Here is a 15,807-nt window from a genome sequence, read left to right on the forward strand (position 1 = left end):
CAAAAGTGACCTTGAAGATGAAAAACATGTTCTTTGTGGTGTTAGATTATGTTTATACTGAATCATTGTCTTTCAGCTACTTATTTGGCATTGTGATATATCTGGATTTAGAATAACATATTAATTAGTCCTTTTTTCTTTTTTTTTTCTTTTTTTTTTTGCTTGTTTTGTTTGTTTGTTTCGTTTGTTCATACACGACATGCTACTGAACGGGTATGTATGAAGATTGCTGTGTTCACTGTATCCTGGCTTGCTTGTTTTGTGAGTTTCTCACCCTCTGTAACATTGTTCTGGGACAAGCATCCTGTGGCATCTGCACATCGGAGGCCTGCTGCTGTTGCTGTGGGGACGAGATGGGGGATGACTGTAACTGCCCGTGTGACATGGACTGTGGCATAATGGACGCATGTTGTGAATCTTCAGATTGCTTGGAGATCTGCATGGAATGCTGTGGGATCTGCTTCCCATCATGAAATATTTATCCCTCTTTATTTTATTCTCTTTAAAACTGGAGAGCTTTTCTTTAAGTACATTTGAAGAAAGAAAAGGTAAGATTTTCACACAACCAAATGGTATTGCACTGTTAATTCCCTATATATAAATATTTTTTTTTAAAGCAATCCTCAAATCTGTATTCTAACACAAATTGTATAGTTTTGTAAGTGAAACTCAAGCTACATTCCTGCTTCCTTTTGGCGTTGCAAATGGAAGATTTTATTGAAACCAAATTACAGGCCTTGTACCACAGGCTGTACGAGAGCAAAATTGCCATTTGAATTGAATGACAGGTTTGGGTCAGAGGAGAGACTACAGAGCAAAGACTTAAGTATTTGCCTTTACCTACTTCAGTGTTTAAATGCTCAAATGCCTCAATGCATACCATGTCTTTACAGGTGTTCTGAAGAGCAAAATGGCTTTATTTCAATCTCTTTGGGTTAAAAGCAACTTTGCTCTGTTATTTTAAACTTAATTCAAAAGTCAGCATCAGGAATCTACTGTTGGTTTTCCTACAGTGGTCACGTTGGGAATATTTCTTTTGTTCTGAACATCTCATTGGTTTGAGAGAGATTCCTGGTATTTTCCCTTGTCATTATTGATACTATGGGAAGACCTGGCAAACTATAGTCAATGCAACTTTTGCTGTGGACTAGAATACCAAGATTGCATTGTTATCAGTCAAGACAGAATGGAGAACTCATATTTTACTTCAGTACTAATATTACTTGAAATGCTTCTTCTTAGAAAGAGACTTGGAAATACCTGTAGACGTGAAATATATCCTTAGACTAACAGATTAACTAATAGGCTAATCTTCAAAATTTGGCTATAAAAAGGAAATTATCAGGAGTTAACTCAATAATCTGAACCTGAACATTAAGTGGCCATGTCAGTTTTTGTGGCTTTAGGGCTAGTGTCACATAACTTAATATTTATTTCTTCACTGTGTGAGAAAGATCCACAGAGGATGGCAGAATTTAAACAGGGCATAAAGTCCAAATTAAAACTGACTCAATCGGGGAATTCTGTCATGAATGTAAAAAGCAAACGCTAAAATGTTTGTTCTCTAATACTGTTGAAGTGTTATTTTTAAATAACTGTGTAAAAAAAGGACATTTAAAAATGTATTATATCCTTTAAAAATAAAAGGATTGGGATTTAAAATGTTTGAAAAATAGAGTTAGGATCTGGTGAGCAACTTCTTCCCAAAATCCCATAAAGGTTTTCTGAGAAATATTTCTCTTTGTCATTGTAATTGTTAAATGAATTTGGTCTAACACATCAAGAGGTTTATGGCATTCCCAGATTTAGGGAATAATGGTACCCATTTTCTTTACCATCTGCTAGTTTCTCCCCTCTGTGTCTCTAGCTTTTTCTGTGTAAACCGCCTACACATCTTGATCTCACATACTTAAACTTTCCTATCTACACTCCAGATTTCCCAACTGTAGATTGTTGGATCTTGTAAATTTAGACCTTGTTACAGGAGTCATCAATAGCCAATAGCATATTTCTGTTGCGTGAATTGACCATAAATGTCTCTTTCCGCTGTAGTGAATTCAGTTTATGCAAATGTGACAAGCTAAAGATCATAGGAGTGTGAAGCTAAGTCAACAAATGGTCTGATATTAACCAAAGCTTCTCCCTGTGAACACTGACTAGTAGTGCCTACTACTGCAAGTTATCACTGAAGGTAATATAGCTGAATCCTCAACTATACTAGGGAGCTGGGAGGTGTTATGTTTTGCCTTAACATCTGCAATATTGTGGTGTATTCTGATGCAATGCAGATTTACTCAGAGGGTTTCTTACCTGTTTTCTGGTAGTTACTACAATAATAGATTCTTATCATGGGATTATTTTTTTTCTATATATTGGGCCAGATTCAGATCTGTGTTGCATAATCTAAGTGCGTTTCCATTAATGTCAGAATTTTCCATTGGTTTAGCTCCAGCTAGAGAGCACAAAGATATTATGGTAATAGGCAGGCTAATAAGGAATCATATAGTTAAACTGATAAATTCCCTGAGCTCAGAATCAGGCCCATGGGGCTCAATTATGACTCCTAAAAGTCTGAACCACATTGGGAAGGGGGAAGAGGTGCCTTGGTTGAGTGGCAGTGCCTGGAGGCATTTTGCCTTTGTAAGGCATAATGCCTCTGGGGAAATTGGGGGCATCACAGTGAGCACTGGGACTCTGCACCTTGGAAAAAGTCTAGACAGTGCTTTGCCCATTGCAGGTCTATGGTTGACACTGTGGTGGTGGGGACGTGCTCTCTGGGGCTAGGCAGCACCATGAGCTGTCCTTCCTCATGTTCTTGTGGTCATGGAGAGGTGAATTATGGCTGTGTCTTGTCTGATTGTGGCTTTGGGGGTGGGGAAGAGGACTTCAGTCTGCTGTCCTGCCCCAATATCCGTGCCCTGCCGGAGCTGTTCCAGTTGTGTGCTTGGAAAACTGCACATTTGCATAACAAGCTTTTAGTGAGTACTGGATGTTAGTAAAAATCACTTCTGCCACAGGATGGTATAATTTTTTAAAACAGAAAATACTAATCTAGGGAGTCCTTTTTCTGTGTAAGAGTTTATCTTTACAGTTTGCTCTACACAAAACCTTGTTTCTAGTTTCAGGAACTCAGAGGTTTTTTTGATGTATTGAAATTATGAAAACCTGGGAAATGTATTTACTATTGTTTACTTCCAGTACTGTTCAAATCCAAACAATAATTACAAGAACTTTGTTCATGCATATATGCGTATGTGTACAGACTCTCTTTCACACACATATGCAGATATATTATTTCTTTTCCCACTTCATTTGTGAAATACTAGGAAGTGAAAACAGTGTTTATTAACCCTCACAGTGATTAGAAGTATGACAGAAAATTGAAAAAAAATATAAACTGTGTGATTTGTTTGACATTTAAATGTAATCTGCTACTGTTTGTCTTAGACATATTAGCACTTCTGTAAAATGTATCTTTGTGGCAGAGAATATTATGTAGTTTAAGGAATTCCTTTCTATATTTATAGTCTTAAATTCTGTTTTATAATTTTCACTCTATAGGCAATCTTGTAAGCACCTTGTGTAATTAAAACAAGCAGAATTAGGAGTCAAATGTGAAAATATAGTTTAAATAGAATTAAAACATGAGAACTTAATCGTCTATTTTATAATAGTTCTTGTGAACTTGTACAGTGTTTCACTATATTGTTCTGCAAACTGGCCCATTTGAAAAAATGGTAACTTGCTATTTGTATTTTATATCAACTGGATGTGCTATTCTCAAACACTATTTTGAAATAAAGATCTTTATTTTGAAATTTTGGGATATCTTCTTCTTCTAGTCTTGCCCTGTTACTCTTCCATATGATAATTTCATATCTTATTTGTGATTTTTTTTTTCCTGTTACAATGCTTCCTGAAGGGTTTGCCCTTCAGGTGAGTTGCACGGAGGGTGAGCCAGTTACCTGAGTTGTTTTACAGGTGGAGCTAAACCAGCTCAGGCACTGGAAGCTGTGCTAGCATGAATCTCCAACAGTACAAGCATTCATCATTAAGAGGGCAAATTCATTCCTTAGTGAAGTTGTGTTAATAAGGTGAAATTGCAGTGATGATTAGATTTGATCAAAATGAAAAGTATTTTAATACATCTGCAGCAAGAGTATTCAGTTTACTGAAAACAAGTTGAACAAGGGTGTAGTTGGTTCATAGTGTTGCAGTAGACATATTAAGGTCTAATGGCTTATGTGGCCTATGAAATGAAGGCTTAGACACAGTACCACTATTTTAAAGTAAGCTATGTTTTTAAAAACAGTTTAAACCCAGACTGTTTCAATTGTGATTTAAGAAAAGATTTTTTTCTTGTTGGCTTAAGCTGAGTGTGAACATGTGTAGGCTACTTCAGAACTGCAGAAACGGCATGTCTACAGTCTTGTGCACTAATGTTTCTATGTCTATTTTAAATTTGTTGAACATTCTACCATATCTGTGTATACGTGGGCCTTTAGAGAGTCTAAAAAAATATTCTGATTTGTCTTCTCTGGATGTTACAGAGGTAAGATGTTAAAACTGACAGTAATCGTGCTTGAGTGTGTACCATGAAGTCTTGCCATTGAGATTGTGTGCCAAAATAATACTTTCTATAAGATAACTGATAAATTCATAGACAAATAGCACCATTTGAGACTTATTATGGATGTTCTAGTCAATATGCATAACATAATATTTCTAGAAAGAAATGGCTTCTGTGAAGAAGAATCAGGAACATTTGGGAGCTTTTGGATTGAATAATGACTCTGTTTCAGCCATGGTACTCATGTTAAGAACTGTTTGTTGAGTTTGGTGAATCATTGTTTTCACAATCTCCTAAATGAACTATTTCTGAACTTTTCACACTTTTTTTTAAAAAAAAAAAATAATTGTCTTAACAATCGCAATATTTGATGTATGTTCTCAGAAAGCAATGCCAACTGATGTATTTCCACAGTAACGCCTCTTTTGTCAGCAGTCTTGTAACTTTCTGGAAGGCAACAGATGTTATCATAGAATGAATCACAGAATGAACCATATACATGAAATCTTACTCTTGGCCCCCAAATTAGATGAAAGGTTAGAGAAATACCTCATGCTATCTTCTCTCTGTCCCTCTCTTTGTCTTATATGTGAGTACCTACACCATGTGTTGGAAGACATCAGATAGTTTTGAAGGTGAGAGTAGTAGCTCTAGAATCCTAAAGGCATGAATCATACATGGTTTCCTACCTTCTAAGTCTTCTGACAGTTCTTAGCACTTCCAAAGAGAGTACGAGGACCTTAACTCGGTTTTGGCATCTATACCCTGCACCCACTTCCATGATGCATTTGTTCCCTGTGCTCAGTATACTCGAATGTGAAGTTGATTGTACAGGATTAAACCTTCTCATGAGCACTTGCTTATGCTATTTACCAGTGATTTGGTGCTAGTGACAAAAAGGGTGGCCTTTCTCTTCTTTAGAAGTCTTTGATATGATGGGCTATTTCTGCTGTAGTTGGAAAGAGAGAAATTTCTCTGAATTCCTGTTCTGCAAAACAAGCAGATGTTGAGTTTGATTAGGTGATCTTAATCTCTATGTGTTTTTTAGCATATCAGTTCACCTCACTTAAAACTTAATTTAGTGAAACACTATACAATCCTGTTTGTCTCCTTTATGTATGTGTATTACAGCAATTGTTAGTATGTTACCATTCAATACTCATAAAAATGGGATAACTAGATGAAAGATTGTGTAATACTTTTTTTACCTCGAATAGTATCTTACTAATTTTTAGTCTTATATGCATATGCTGTTTTAACTGACAAAATACTCCACTGTAATTGAGGCTCTTTATATCATCTCAGTAGGGTATGTAATTGGTGCCCAAGCACTGTACAATTCCTCTTCAATCAGTGGTGCAGGCTTCTGCAATTTGTCTCATCTCCAAGTTGCACAAAGTGACCACACTGTGAATGTGCTGTAGTCCAGCTTGTATGTGTTTCACATTACAATCCTTTTCCACAGCACCTACCTTTATTTCTTTAAAGATTTATCACAAGGTGATTTGTTTTGTTGGGTGGGTGGGTTTTTTTTTTAATATTTTTTGTTGTTGTTGTTCAAAGAGAACAGAAAGGGTTTTTATTATGTAGATCTAGGACAATAACCAGTACGTATGTTACATTGTAAGTTATTTCTTCATCTTTTCTATGTTCACTGCTACATGCAGCTCCTAGTCAGACAGACTTGTGAAACTGATATCTTTGGAACTTTGGAATATATCTAAGTAATTGTAGCTCAACAGTGGTTTATATTTAAATACATGCAGTTCAAAATTTATTGATTCTGTCTTGCTTGTTGAAATAAAGAACTGAAAGTTCTGTCGAGCTGAACTCTGCTGTCTTGCAAACTGGCAATCTTCAAAATAGTTCTACTCACAAGAATAAGACTAGTACATTAGTTTAAAATTAATACATTTTACAGCAGCATATCTGTGCTAATTTTTAGATGCTGTGCTACTTTCAGTTACCGAAGACTAATAAGAACAAGCTGGGGAAAAAAAAAAATTAAACAACATGGGTTTGCTTTGCTCCCTAGGAAATGCAACTCCGTTTGTCTGTTTCTTCATGGGAGGAGGAGACACCTTGATTACATATTTAACGTAGGCTAACAGCAGTGGTTTAGAATCCACAATAACTTCAAGGTCATTACAAGTATCGTGTGAAGGATGAAGGGGAAACACAGTGCAAGGGTTCCACAACTGTTGACAACTGCTGTCTCTGCATCAGTAATCAGTTGCTTTGCAACTACCAAGCTTTCGTGGGGTTAATTTTAAGAAAATTAAGGTATCCATGACTGAAGTTTTATATTCAGTCTTGTTTCTTCAGAAAAAATAATCAGACTTATTTACACAATTACATTTTAGTAAACTATTTTGCTCAAGTGCAACACATATTCTGGCAAAAGTACATTAAACAGCAATCCAAAAGCAATTTAGCTGCTGAAGGCATTATTTTCTATCTAATTATTCACAAATTAATGAATAAAATTAAATTCCAATCACTGAAAAATTGAAGCAATGGTGAGAATCAGAACTACAGATTAGTTAAAGCTATGCAATGCATAAAAGAATTAAAGCTTTCTTTTATTCAAATTCAGTGCTTAAAAAAGAACAAATCCATCATCTTGAAATTTGACTTGTAGCTTGACATTAAAAATAATATGAGTAGAATTTTCAGTGGGGTAAGCACAAAACTAGTTCAAGTAGTGTCACTCTCAATTAATGTACTCAGGTGGTGTGCCCATTAAAATTCCCACTTGTGGGTTCAGCTTTCTATGCAAATGGGGTCATTACCTGGAGAATTTAATTGGGTATGACACTGAGAGTAGGAATTTTCCTTTCAAAATAAACCTACTTGCACACATTTTCACTAGAAATTTGATTGTTACATATACTTCATATTGTTTGGCTCTATAAATATTTACCAAAATTGAGAATGTCTTCACTTATTTATTTTTTTACAGGTGATTCATAATGCATCAAAATGATTTTTAAATTGTTCCGTGTATCGCATATGCAAGTCTTGTTACAAAAACCTGTGGTGAAAATGTACTTTTTGGTGTTAAAATGATACTTTACATGTTTCACATCCTTTTAAAGCTGATAGTAATTTTTATAGCATCTGAAAGCAGAAGTGTAATATTTTTGTAGTGTAAGTACATGTAAATCAAAAAAGACCGTATCATACTGAATTTCTATCTCACACATTGTTTAGAAACTCACATTGTTTGGAAAGCACAAAAATATACTGTGTTTCTGAGTAATCTTAAACTGTTACTGGAAATTACTTTGCAGAATCATTTGTATAAATGAAGCTTAATACTAAAAGATACCAATACCAAAATATACAGATAAATACTGTGGAAGCATGTAGAAGTAAATGGTTGGAAGGAACTTCTGGAGAACTTCTAGTTCATCAGTCTAAACCGAAAGAGTGTCTAAAAACATGTTCTTGAAAACCTCTGAGGATGGGAATTTTGGACACTCTAGAGACAGTCGACACTAGTGCTACAGTAGTCTTACAGATAGAAAGCTTTTCTAACTTCCAATTTAATCTTATTTTTGTTTCCGCAAGTAAGACTGTTCCCAGTGGATGTGTAGAACAATCACCATTCTTGTGTCATAACCTTTCATATATTAACCTTTCATATAGTTTGGGTACTCCTGCCCCATTTTCTTTTACCTAGTCCAAAGAAATCCAGTCCAGTCTCTTCAACCTGTTCAGGATGACATTCGTTTCAGGCATGACAGACTGTGTGAGCTGTGCTTCCCGTATCAAAGTATCACAAGACTGAGGGAATGATTTGTGAAGAGACATTGCTGGTGAGAAACATAGGTGGTGGATGGTATATTGAGGTAAGAAATGTATTAATGACTATAACGTGCATGAATTTCTATGACGTGAAAGTTGGCAGTATTTCAGTTGCACCTTAACTTCTGTAAAGGAAACGGTCCAAAGAATCAAAATCATGATCTTCTACATAAACACCTAAAAGATTTTCATGGGATTTGTCGCGCATTTTCTAAAATTTCCAGGGTGGAGGCCTGCAAGTATTGTCTTAGCAAACAAACAGAGAAAATTATCTCTATTTGTTACTTCTGTATTTTTGCTCCCTCTCATTTTTACCTTCTTAGCATTTCACCACTGTTCACTAGCCAGCATACTCTGTGTTTTCTCTAAAACTTTTTGTCCAGTTCTATTGGTTCTCATTGCTCTCTGATTATAATAATAATTTTGCAAAAATAATTAAGTACATATTTATCTATGAAAAAAAACCTGCTACTGAAGAGTGGTGTTTTGCTTATTAAACTTAGCTGCAACTTTGTGGTAGCCTTAGAATATGATTTTAAGACCTTAGGCAGGAGTGGATTTTAACATAAACAAATTGCATTTCAAAGGGTTGATGCTACTTTAGTACTTTTCCATGTTCAAAAATGTTAATTGGAATTTGGGGAAAGCTCCTTTTATTCTCAGGGAAGATCATTGGAAGCTTGATCTGGAAATAATGACAAATTGAATTACGGAAAAAATACTAATGCATGTCAATATAGTTTTACAGGAAATACTTATCAATTATTACTCACTGATGAGAATAAAAGTTTGGCTGCTAAAAAATGATTGTGTAGCCATAATATACTTGAGTTCTTGAGTTCTTAACAGATTTGACTTAGGCCTTATATGACATCCTGATTTGCAGGATTATACTTTAATATGTGCAGATGATGTAGACTGAAACGGAGTAACTGTTAGGTCTCAAACAGTAGTTGTCAAATGAAATCATTGTTAAAAGGGTGATTTTATAGAGGTTCTGCAGCAATTGGTACTGTGCCTGCCACTGTTCAACATTTTCATCAATGATCTGGAAGCACTTCTAGTAGAATTTGTAGATGAATGAATAGTTGATGAAACAGTAAATTAAATACGTACCTTATTACCAGGTGCTTATTTAGAGCAATCTGGATGTGGTAGGGTGGACCTCTTCTGAGAAAATGTTTTTCTAGCCTATGAAAATGAAAGGAAATAGGCTTTTTAGAAAAAGGATTAATTTAAAATACTTTGAAAAGACTTGAGGCTCATGATGAAGAAGGTACTGAACAATGGTTTTCAGTTGAAATGCTGTGGCTTTTCATGGTGACATTTGAATTTTAAACGGGTAATGCAGTGAGTGGAAGCAGGGAAGAGTGTGTCCTTCGGAAATCGGTTTCAGAACACTGCTTCCTGACCTTCGTGCTTTGATAAACAGAAATAGTCCAAACCAGAGACACTGAAATGACTTAGAGACATAAAATCACTTTAAAAAGAGAGAATTTCACAGGTGTTCTACTCAAGTTTATCCAGCAGAAGACTGAGATGTGACTTCTTCACACTGTACTGGGCACAAATTACGGTGTTCTGAAGCTTTCCTTATTCTACCGGAGAGATGCAGAAAGAGCGAAAATCTCAAGCCAAACAAAAATTGATGTCCAATTTCTTACCTGAATGTAATTGTGAAGATAGTAATGAGCAGAAGTACCAAACCCAGCATCTGTTTACTCACCTTCCTATAGCCTTAGTTCACAACTGAATGTGTTTCTGAAAGATACGCTTACCCTTAAAAAGACCGTGTGTATATCTGCATACATGCAAATATATATAGCATATATATATAGAAAATATATATACAATATTAATAAATGTTGAACTGGATGGAATTTTATTACCTTTAATATTAGCGAGGTTAGATGAGGTGGTGCAATAACACCCCATGCCTTTGTTGTCTATAGTCAGTAATTTAATCACTTGAATGAGGTTTGTAGAATTGTTACTTTTGTCAAACATTAAAAAGAATGGAAGGAAATGTTTTTCCATAAAACTTCTATTGGCATAAGGTTTCTATATATTCTAATGTAGAAGAAAAGTAGCACTATTGTGTACTGTTTATCACCTGTGTTCAGAGATTTCATTGTTTAATGAGGAAGTAACGTTTTCTGACCCACGCTTTGCAAGTAACATACATCAGATAACGCAGGGGCACATCTTCTGGGTCTGCAGGGTGGGTTGCTTCTTGACTGTCTTCCTGTAAAAGGTTCTACAACATATCTGTGGGTTGGTGTTTTATTAGGTGGAGGGTGTTTTGTTTGGTTTTTTTCTTTCCTTACCATTACTGGTAGGAGCATGAGGATGAGAAGTACCAGTATATATGTCTAATCTACTGAATGGGCTGAAGTGGGGCTTTTATTGCTAGGGCAGGATCTCCACAACACAAAGATGTACGTCCTCTCTCACAGCAGCTGCCTGGGATAATGTGGTGGTCACAGATGTTTCCCATACTGACATTCAAATATGGTGAATGCAGGTTATAGTTCTGGACTAGTAATTCAAATAAAGATTAATTTCTATTGCAAAAATATAAAACACATTAAATGTTAATTCCAAGGGCAGAGCTAAATTGAAGTCCCTAAGAAAATACTTTAAATTAGATGAATTACCTGTAAAACAAACATCACAGATAAAAAGTGAATTTACTTAATATAAAAAAGTTCATAAAATGGGCTGTGAAAGGAGGATGAGCAGCAATGTTAAGATAAATAGTCCACTCACACTGAAATAAGGCATGAAAGTTCATCTATGATATAGAAGTTTATGGAAAATTTACAAGATAAAATGCATTCCAGTGTATTAAACAAAAGACCACTGGGATTTGTGTGCTGTGAGCTGCCAGCAGGCTCATCATAACCATTATGAATCTACTCTGAAATGTTAAAAAAGCAAAAATACAGAGCTAGAAGTGGGTACTGACTTGTGGGTTTGGATTTTTTTGGGTTTTTTGTTTGTTTGCTTTTTTTTTAATGCTATCCTTCCACATGTTGCAATGCAGGAAATTTACAGAGCAGGTGGAAAGGTCAGGTGTGTGTAGAGACTTTACTGCATATTTCACTTCCCTGCTCCTTAGTTAGAGGTTAATACAAATGCTGCGTTACATTGATTCAGCAATAGTTTTGCATTCCCCTACTCCAGGAGAAATTGTAACTCACAAACTCTACCGTTAGGTTTATTTATTTATTTATTTCCCTCAGGCTGCTTCCCCAGTTCTGTAGGAGTCAAATGATAAAATGAAAATTGACCCCTATGGAAATCATGAGTAGTGTGTTAGAATGTATTGTGAGACATATGGGGAATTCTCCAATGGCAAAGTGAATTTTCCTTTTTCTTAGCCTTGTTTCCAGAGAGAAAAGGGCTTAATAATCCACTGTGAATGTATATGCTTGCATGTGTGTTTGGCCATTTTCTTGTTCCCCGCTAGTAACTTTTAAACCTGTTTATTTAATTAATTTTTTTATTATTATAAATTTTATAAAGAAAATATATTTTATAATAATAAAATATTTTTATTAAAAATATTAAAATTTATAAAAGCAAAAAATTTAAAGCAACTGAAAAAGAGAGCAATTCAAAAAAACCCAAACAAATGAAGGGGAACGGGCCTCTTTTTACCCTACTGAGGGGTCAATTGCAGAATTTGCTTGGCTCTTATAAACTGTCAGAGGATCCACAGAAGGGAGGCTTACTAAAAATGTTTAATTGTGAAAAAAACTACAGCTGAAGTTCACGTTTTATTAAATGCAAGGGAATCAAGCTGAGAGACTGAAATCCCACAAATGAAAATTAATTCCACTACTCATGGAACAAGCCATTTCCTGATTTAAGCTTGACTTCCATAAATATGAATAGTTTACATTGCTTTCAAAATAAGTCCTGCTTCTTTGTGTCCTGTTTTGTAATGTTTAGTTTCAGAAAAGTTACGGTATTCCCCTTTAATGATTTAGGATTTTTTCCCCACCAAATAGCATTCTAAATCTGTTGTTCCAAGGCAGCCTTCAGGAAGAAAACTAGAAATGTCTGAAAAAATAATTTGATAGTGGCTAAGAAAAAAAATCTGAAGGGCTGAAAACGAAACTTTTTCTTATTAGCCGATACACTTACTTTCTTTTTACCAATAACAACATTTGACTCAAGATGAAATTTGTAACTTTTTAATTCCTTATAACGTACCAAAGCTACTGTTAGCAATAAAAATTTTCTAATGGAAAAATAAATAATATACTGTGTAATGGTGCTCCCAGTTAGCATTAATAAAGTATTATAATTTTACAACCAGAAGTAGCACAGTGGTTGTCACGTTTTACTGTACACATAGCTTGATTGTTGCAGAGCAGACATCTGCCAGAAACATTTCAGTTTAGCATGATGAATTTACTGTAACCCTGTCAAAAATCACATAACAATGCCAAAGTATCGCTTTGAATATAGCCTGAAAAACAGAAATAAGTGTGTTGAGGAAAGTTTTCGAATTCGCTCAGAATCCAGTCATTACTGGTGTTACGGCCCCGCACGTAGGAATGCTGCTGTTCCGTGGGGGATTCCCGGGAATGAACGTTACTTACTTCATCAGGGTAGTGAAAATAAAGATCCTGTTGACTGTAGGTGCCCCGCGTAGGCTATCAGCACCCCAGCAAGGACGCCGGCGCACACAGGGCAGGCAATTTGCACAGAAGTGTAAAGACTTTTCGAAGCCTTTGGTTCAAATTAAAATGGGAAGCACACCGTTTGTTTGTGACGTCTTCTGTGCTGACTGTATTTCAGATGCTTGATTTTTTTACTCGTTACGTATGAAACACCGCGCTGGGGTGCTTGGGTTAATATGCTTGTTGAAGCCTTTTGTTGAATTCTGTGGGCCCGATTCTGAGCTCAGATAAACAATAGAAGAGACAATCGGGGAAAGCACATGCCGTCTGGAGGCTTCATGGTAATTCTCTCAGATCCTGACATTTAAAGGAATAGTGTATCAGGAAAGGTAAGTACTCCTGCATCTTTGATAAAAGATTCTTCAGTGTCGTATGTGGTTTAAATAAATGTAGGATATCTCACTTTTTTCTGAGGTTAGATCTTTTTGTATTTTCAATAGAGGCCAAAAGTGTTCTAGCATATTTCAAATAGAAGATAAGGTATGATCCTGGGAAGTAACTCAAACACCACATTGGTATGTTTCATAAAACTATTATTTATGAAAGGGAATTACAAATGTGCATCTGCATCTGCCTGCTGTCTCTGTACCTGTATGAATATTACCATAGCCTTCAGGTAAATCCTGGAATTAAGGAGATTGTATCAATACATAGCCTTCTTTAATGGACTTTTAAACCATAAACAACGGAACTGATTGCTCACATGTAGATACAATTAGTGTAAATTATTATTTCCTGACATTAGTATATTAAACGGCAGACATGCATTGTTTGTTCTATTATAATTTTCTATTAAGCTGATTTCAAACGCTGTGTGTAAGGGTCAGACAGCAGAGTAGCAGTCTGCTGTGGCACGGGAACTTTGGTCTTTGCTGATTTGTGTAAAAAAACTTCACAGTTAAAACCATTATTAAATGGAGGGACCTCCGTCTCCCTCTTCCTTTCCCTTCTCAGAAATGTGCCGTGGTGCTGGTACAGATGGTGCCAGGCAGTTTAAGAGAAAAAAAAATAAATAAAATCCAAACCCAAACCAAAATGAAACCAAACCCAAAAGAAAATGCTCAAAACCTCCCGAAAGTTGGTAGCCTGAAAAACTGGAAACCATGTTTGAAAACAGTCAGAGAGAGTTTTGTTGTTCCTTTGGAGAGGTTTGGTGAGGTATGTGGGAAAGCCTGTGTCCTGTGAACTTTCAATATCTACAATCACTGAATTTATATCTGTAAAATGTATTGCTCTGTGACTGTAAGTGTTCATATTTGTACATGCACATGAGTTCCTCTCTAAATATTCTTGCTTATGGCTCACATCCTACTCTGCCCTGCTCCTGTGAATAACCCAACACGCTGACGGACTGACAGGACACCCAGTGCTGCTACAGCTGAGTTAGGGCCGATCCACATGACACACAATGCTGCCTGACAAATTGAATCAGCTGCTCTAAGTGATTTTGCCTGTTTCAGAGTACTGGGAAACTCAAAGGGCATCAAGTCAAATTACACATTGATCGCAGTTTGCCCTGTAGCTTTTGCACAGAGAAGTAATCACATACACCACTTAGAAGATTAGTGGAAGAGACTGCATCAAGGGAATATCACATGTAAGCATGTAGAAGTTGGACTTCTCCGGATGGTAGTAACATTGCAAACCTAGCCATCCAGGAAAGAGCAAAATTTATGTTAATGTGTGCTTGCCAAATGACACAGACATAGACATCATCGTCCCTCCTGCACACCTTGTGATTCCCAGCTTGGCCATTGCCTAATTTGTGTTTGGTTTGGGCTTCTATTTCCTTCTTCAAATAAACAAAATGTCAGTATATCACAAATTAAAGTGATGTCTAGATTTGGTTTATATAGAAATACAAATCCATATGTCATAATGTTTATGAACTGCTATATATTAGGATATCTTTAACCACGGAGAACACTGATCTACCACTGTATGATCTGCAACTATCTAACGTTTGGATGACAGACCAGTAGTGGGATGCCTGAAAACAAAACATTTATTTTCAAGTTTTTCTTTGGAACTAGAAGAGGCTAAATGCTTCCTTAAAAAGCAGTAGCAAAAATAACTTAAAAGGAGAAGTCAAGTAAACAAAAATTCTGATATGAACCGTCTGTTCCAATAGCTGACATTTAAAAGGCAATACAGAATACTGTGTGACTTACAGTTATATGCCAGGCATCAGCGCAAAGTCTTGTCCTTTTTTCATTAGCAATGCTTGCACTAGCTCTGGCCTCCTCCTTCTCCTTGTTATGCTGATAAGCAAATTTTGCACCAACTCACAGCATGCTTCTGGGAGTGTTTTAAGTCCTACTAAAAGAATTTAAATAAGCCTCTGTATACCGGATCTCAGTTTATTGATCAGTAATTTATGTAGCGTAGGATCAGGTTCAGCACAGATGTCTGTGTTTCAGCTTTTCTGAATCGTCTTCCAAGCTATTTACTCTACTAAAATATGCTGAAGATTTCTAATTTCTTTCTCCTGCCAGGTAGATTTCTTATTGGTTCGATCTTTTCTTCTGGTTACTTATTAAAAACACTGATGATATTTTTCTCAATTTCATTTCTATTTCTAAGAAACCAGTCACTTGGTTTCTACTCTTGGTGTTCCTTCTTACCGTCACAGACCGGGTAAACATACCAAGAAAACATCTTCTATCGCTTCTTCTACTGAGGTTGCAGTCAAAGAGAGGTGACAGCAAATGAAACTGAGGGATTCATACTGTT

The 15,807-nt window shown here is 35.9% G+C and overlaps 1 protein-coding gene across 5 annotated transcripts in view; it reads left to right on the forward strand.

The window, feature by feature from the left end:
• The window catches only part of MDFIC (MyoD family inhibitor domain containing), a 51,373-nt gene extending 47,555 nt beyond the window's left edge, over positions 1-3,818 (forward strand). For all 5 annotated transcript variants that reach the window (XM_080391043.1, XM_080391047.1, XM_080391044.1 and 2 more), the window contains one exon: positions 226-3,818. In XM_080391043.1, the coding sequence (XP_080247169.1) occupies positions 226-473 (248 nt within the window). In that variant the 3' untranslated portion in view covers positions 474-3,818. The remainder of the gene's footprint in view (positions 1-225) is intronic.
• The last annotated feature ends 11,989 nt before the right edge of the window (positions 3,819-15,807 follow it).

Source organism: Falco punctatus (assembly GCF_963210335.1).
Source record: "Falco punctatus genome assembly, chromosome: 6".
In the NCBI taxonomy this organism is placed as follows: Eukaryota; Metazoa; Chordata; class Aves; order Falconiformes; family Falconidae; genus Falco; species Falco punctatus.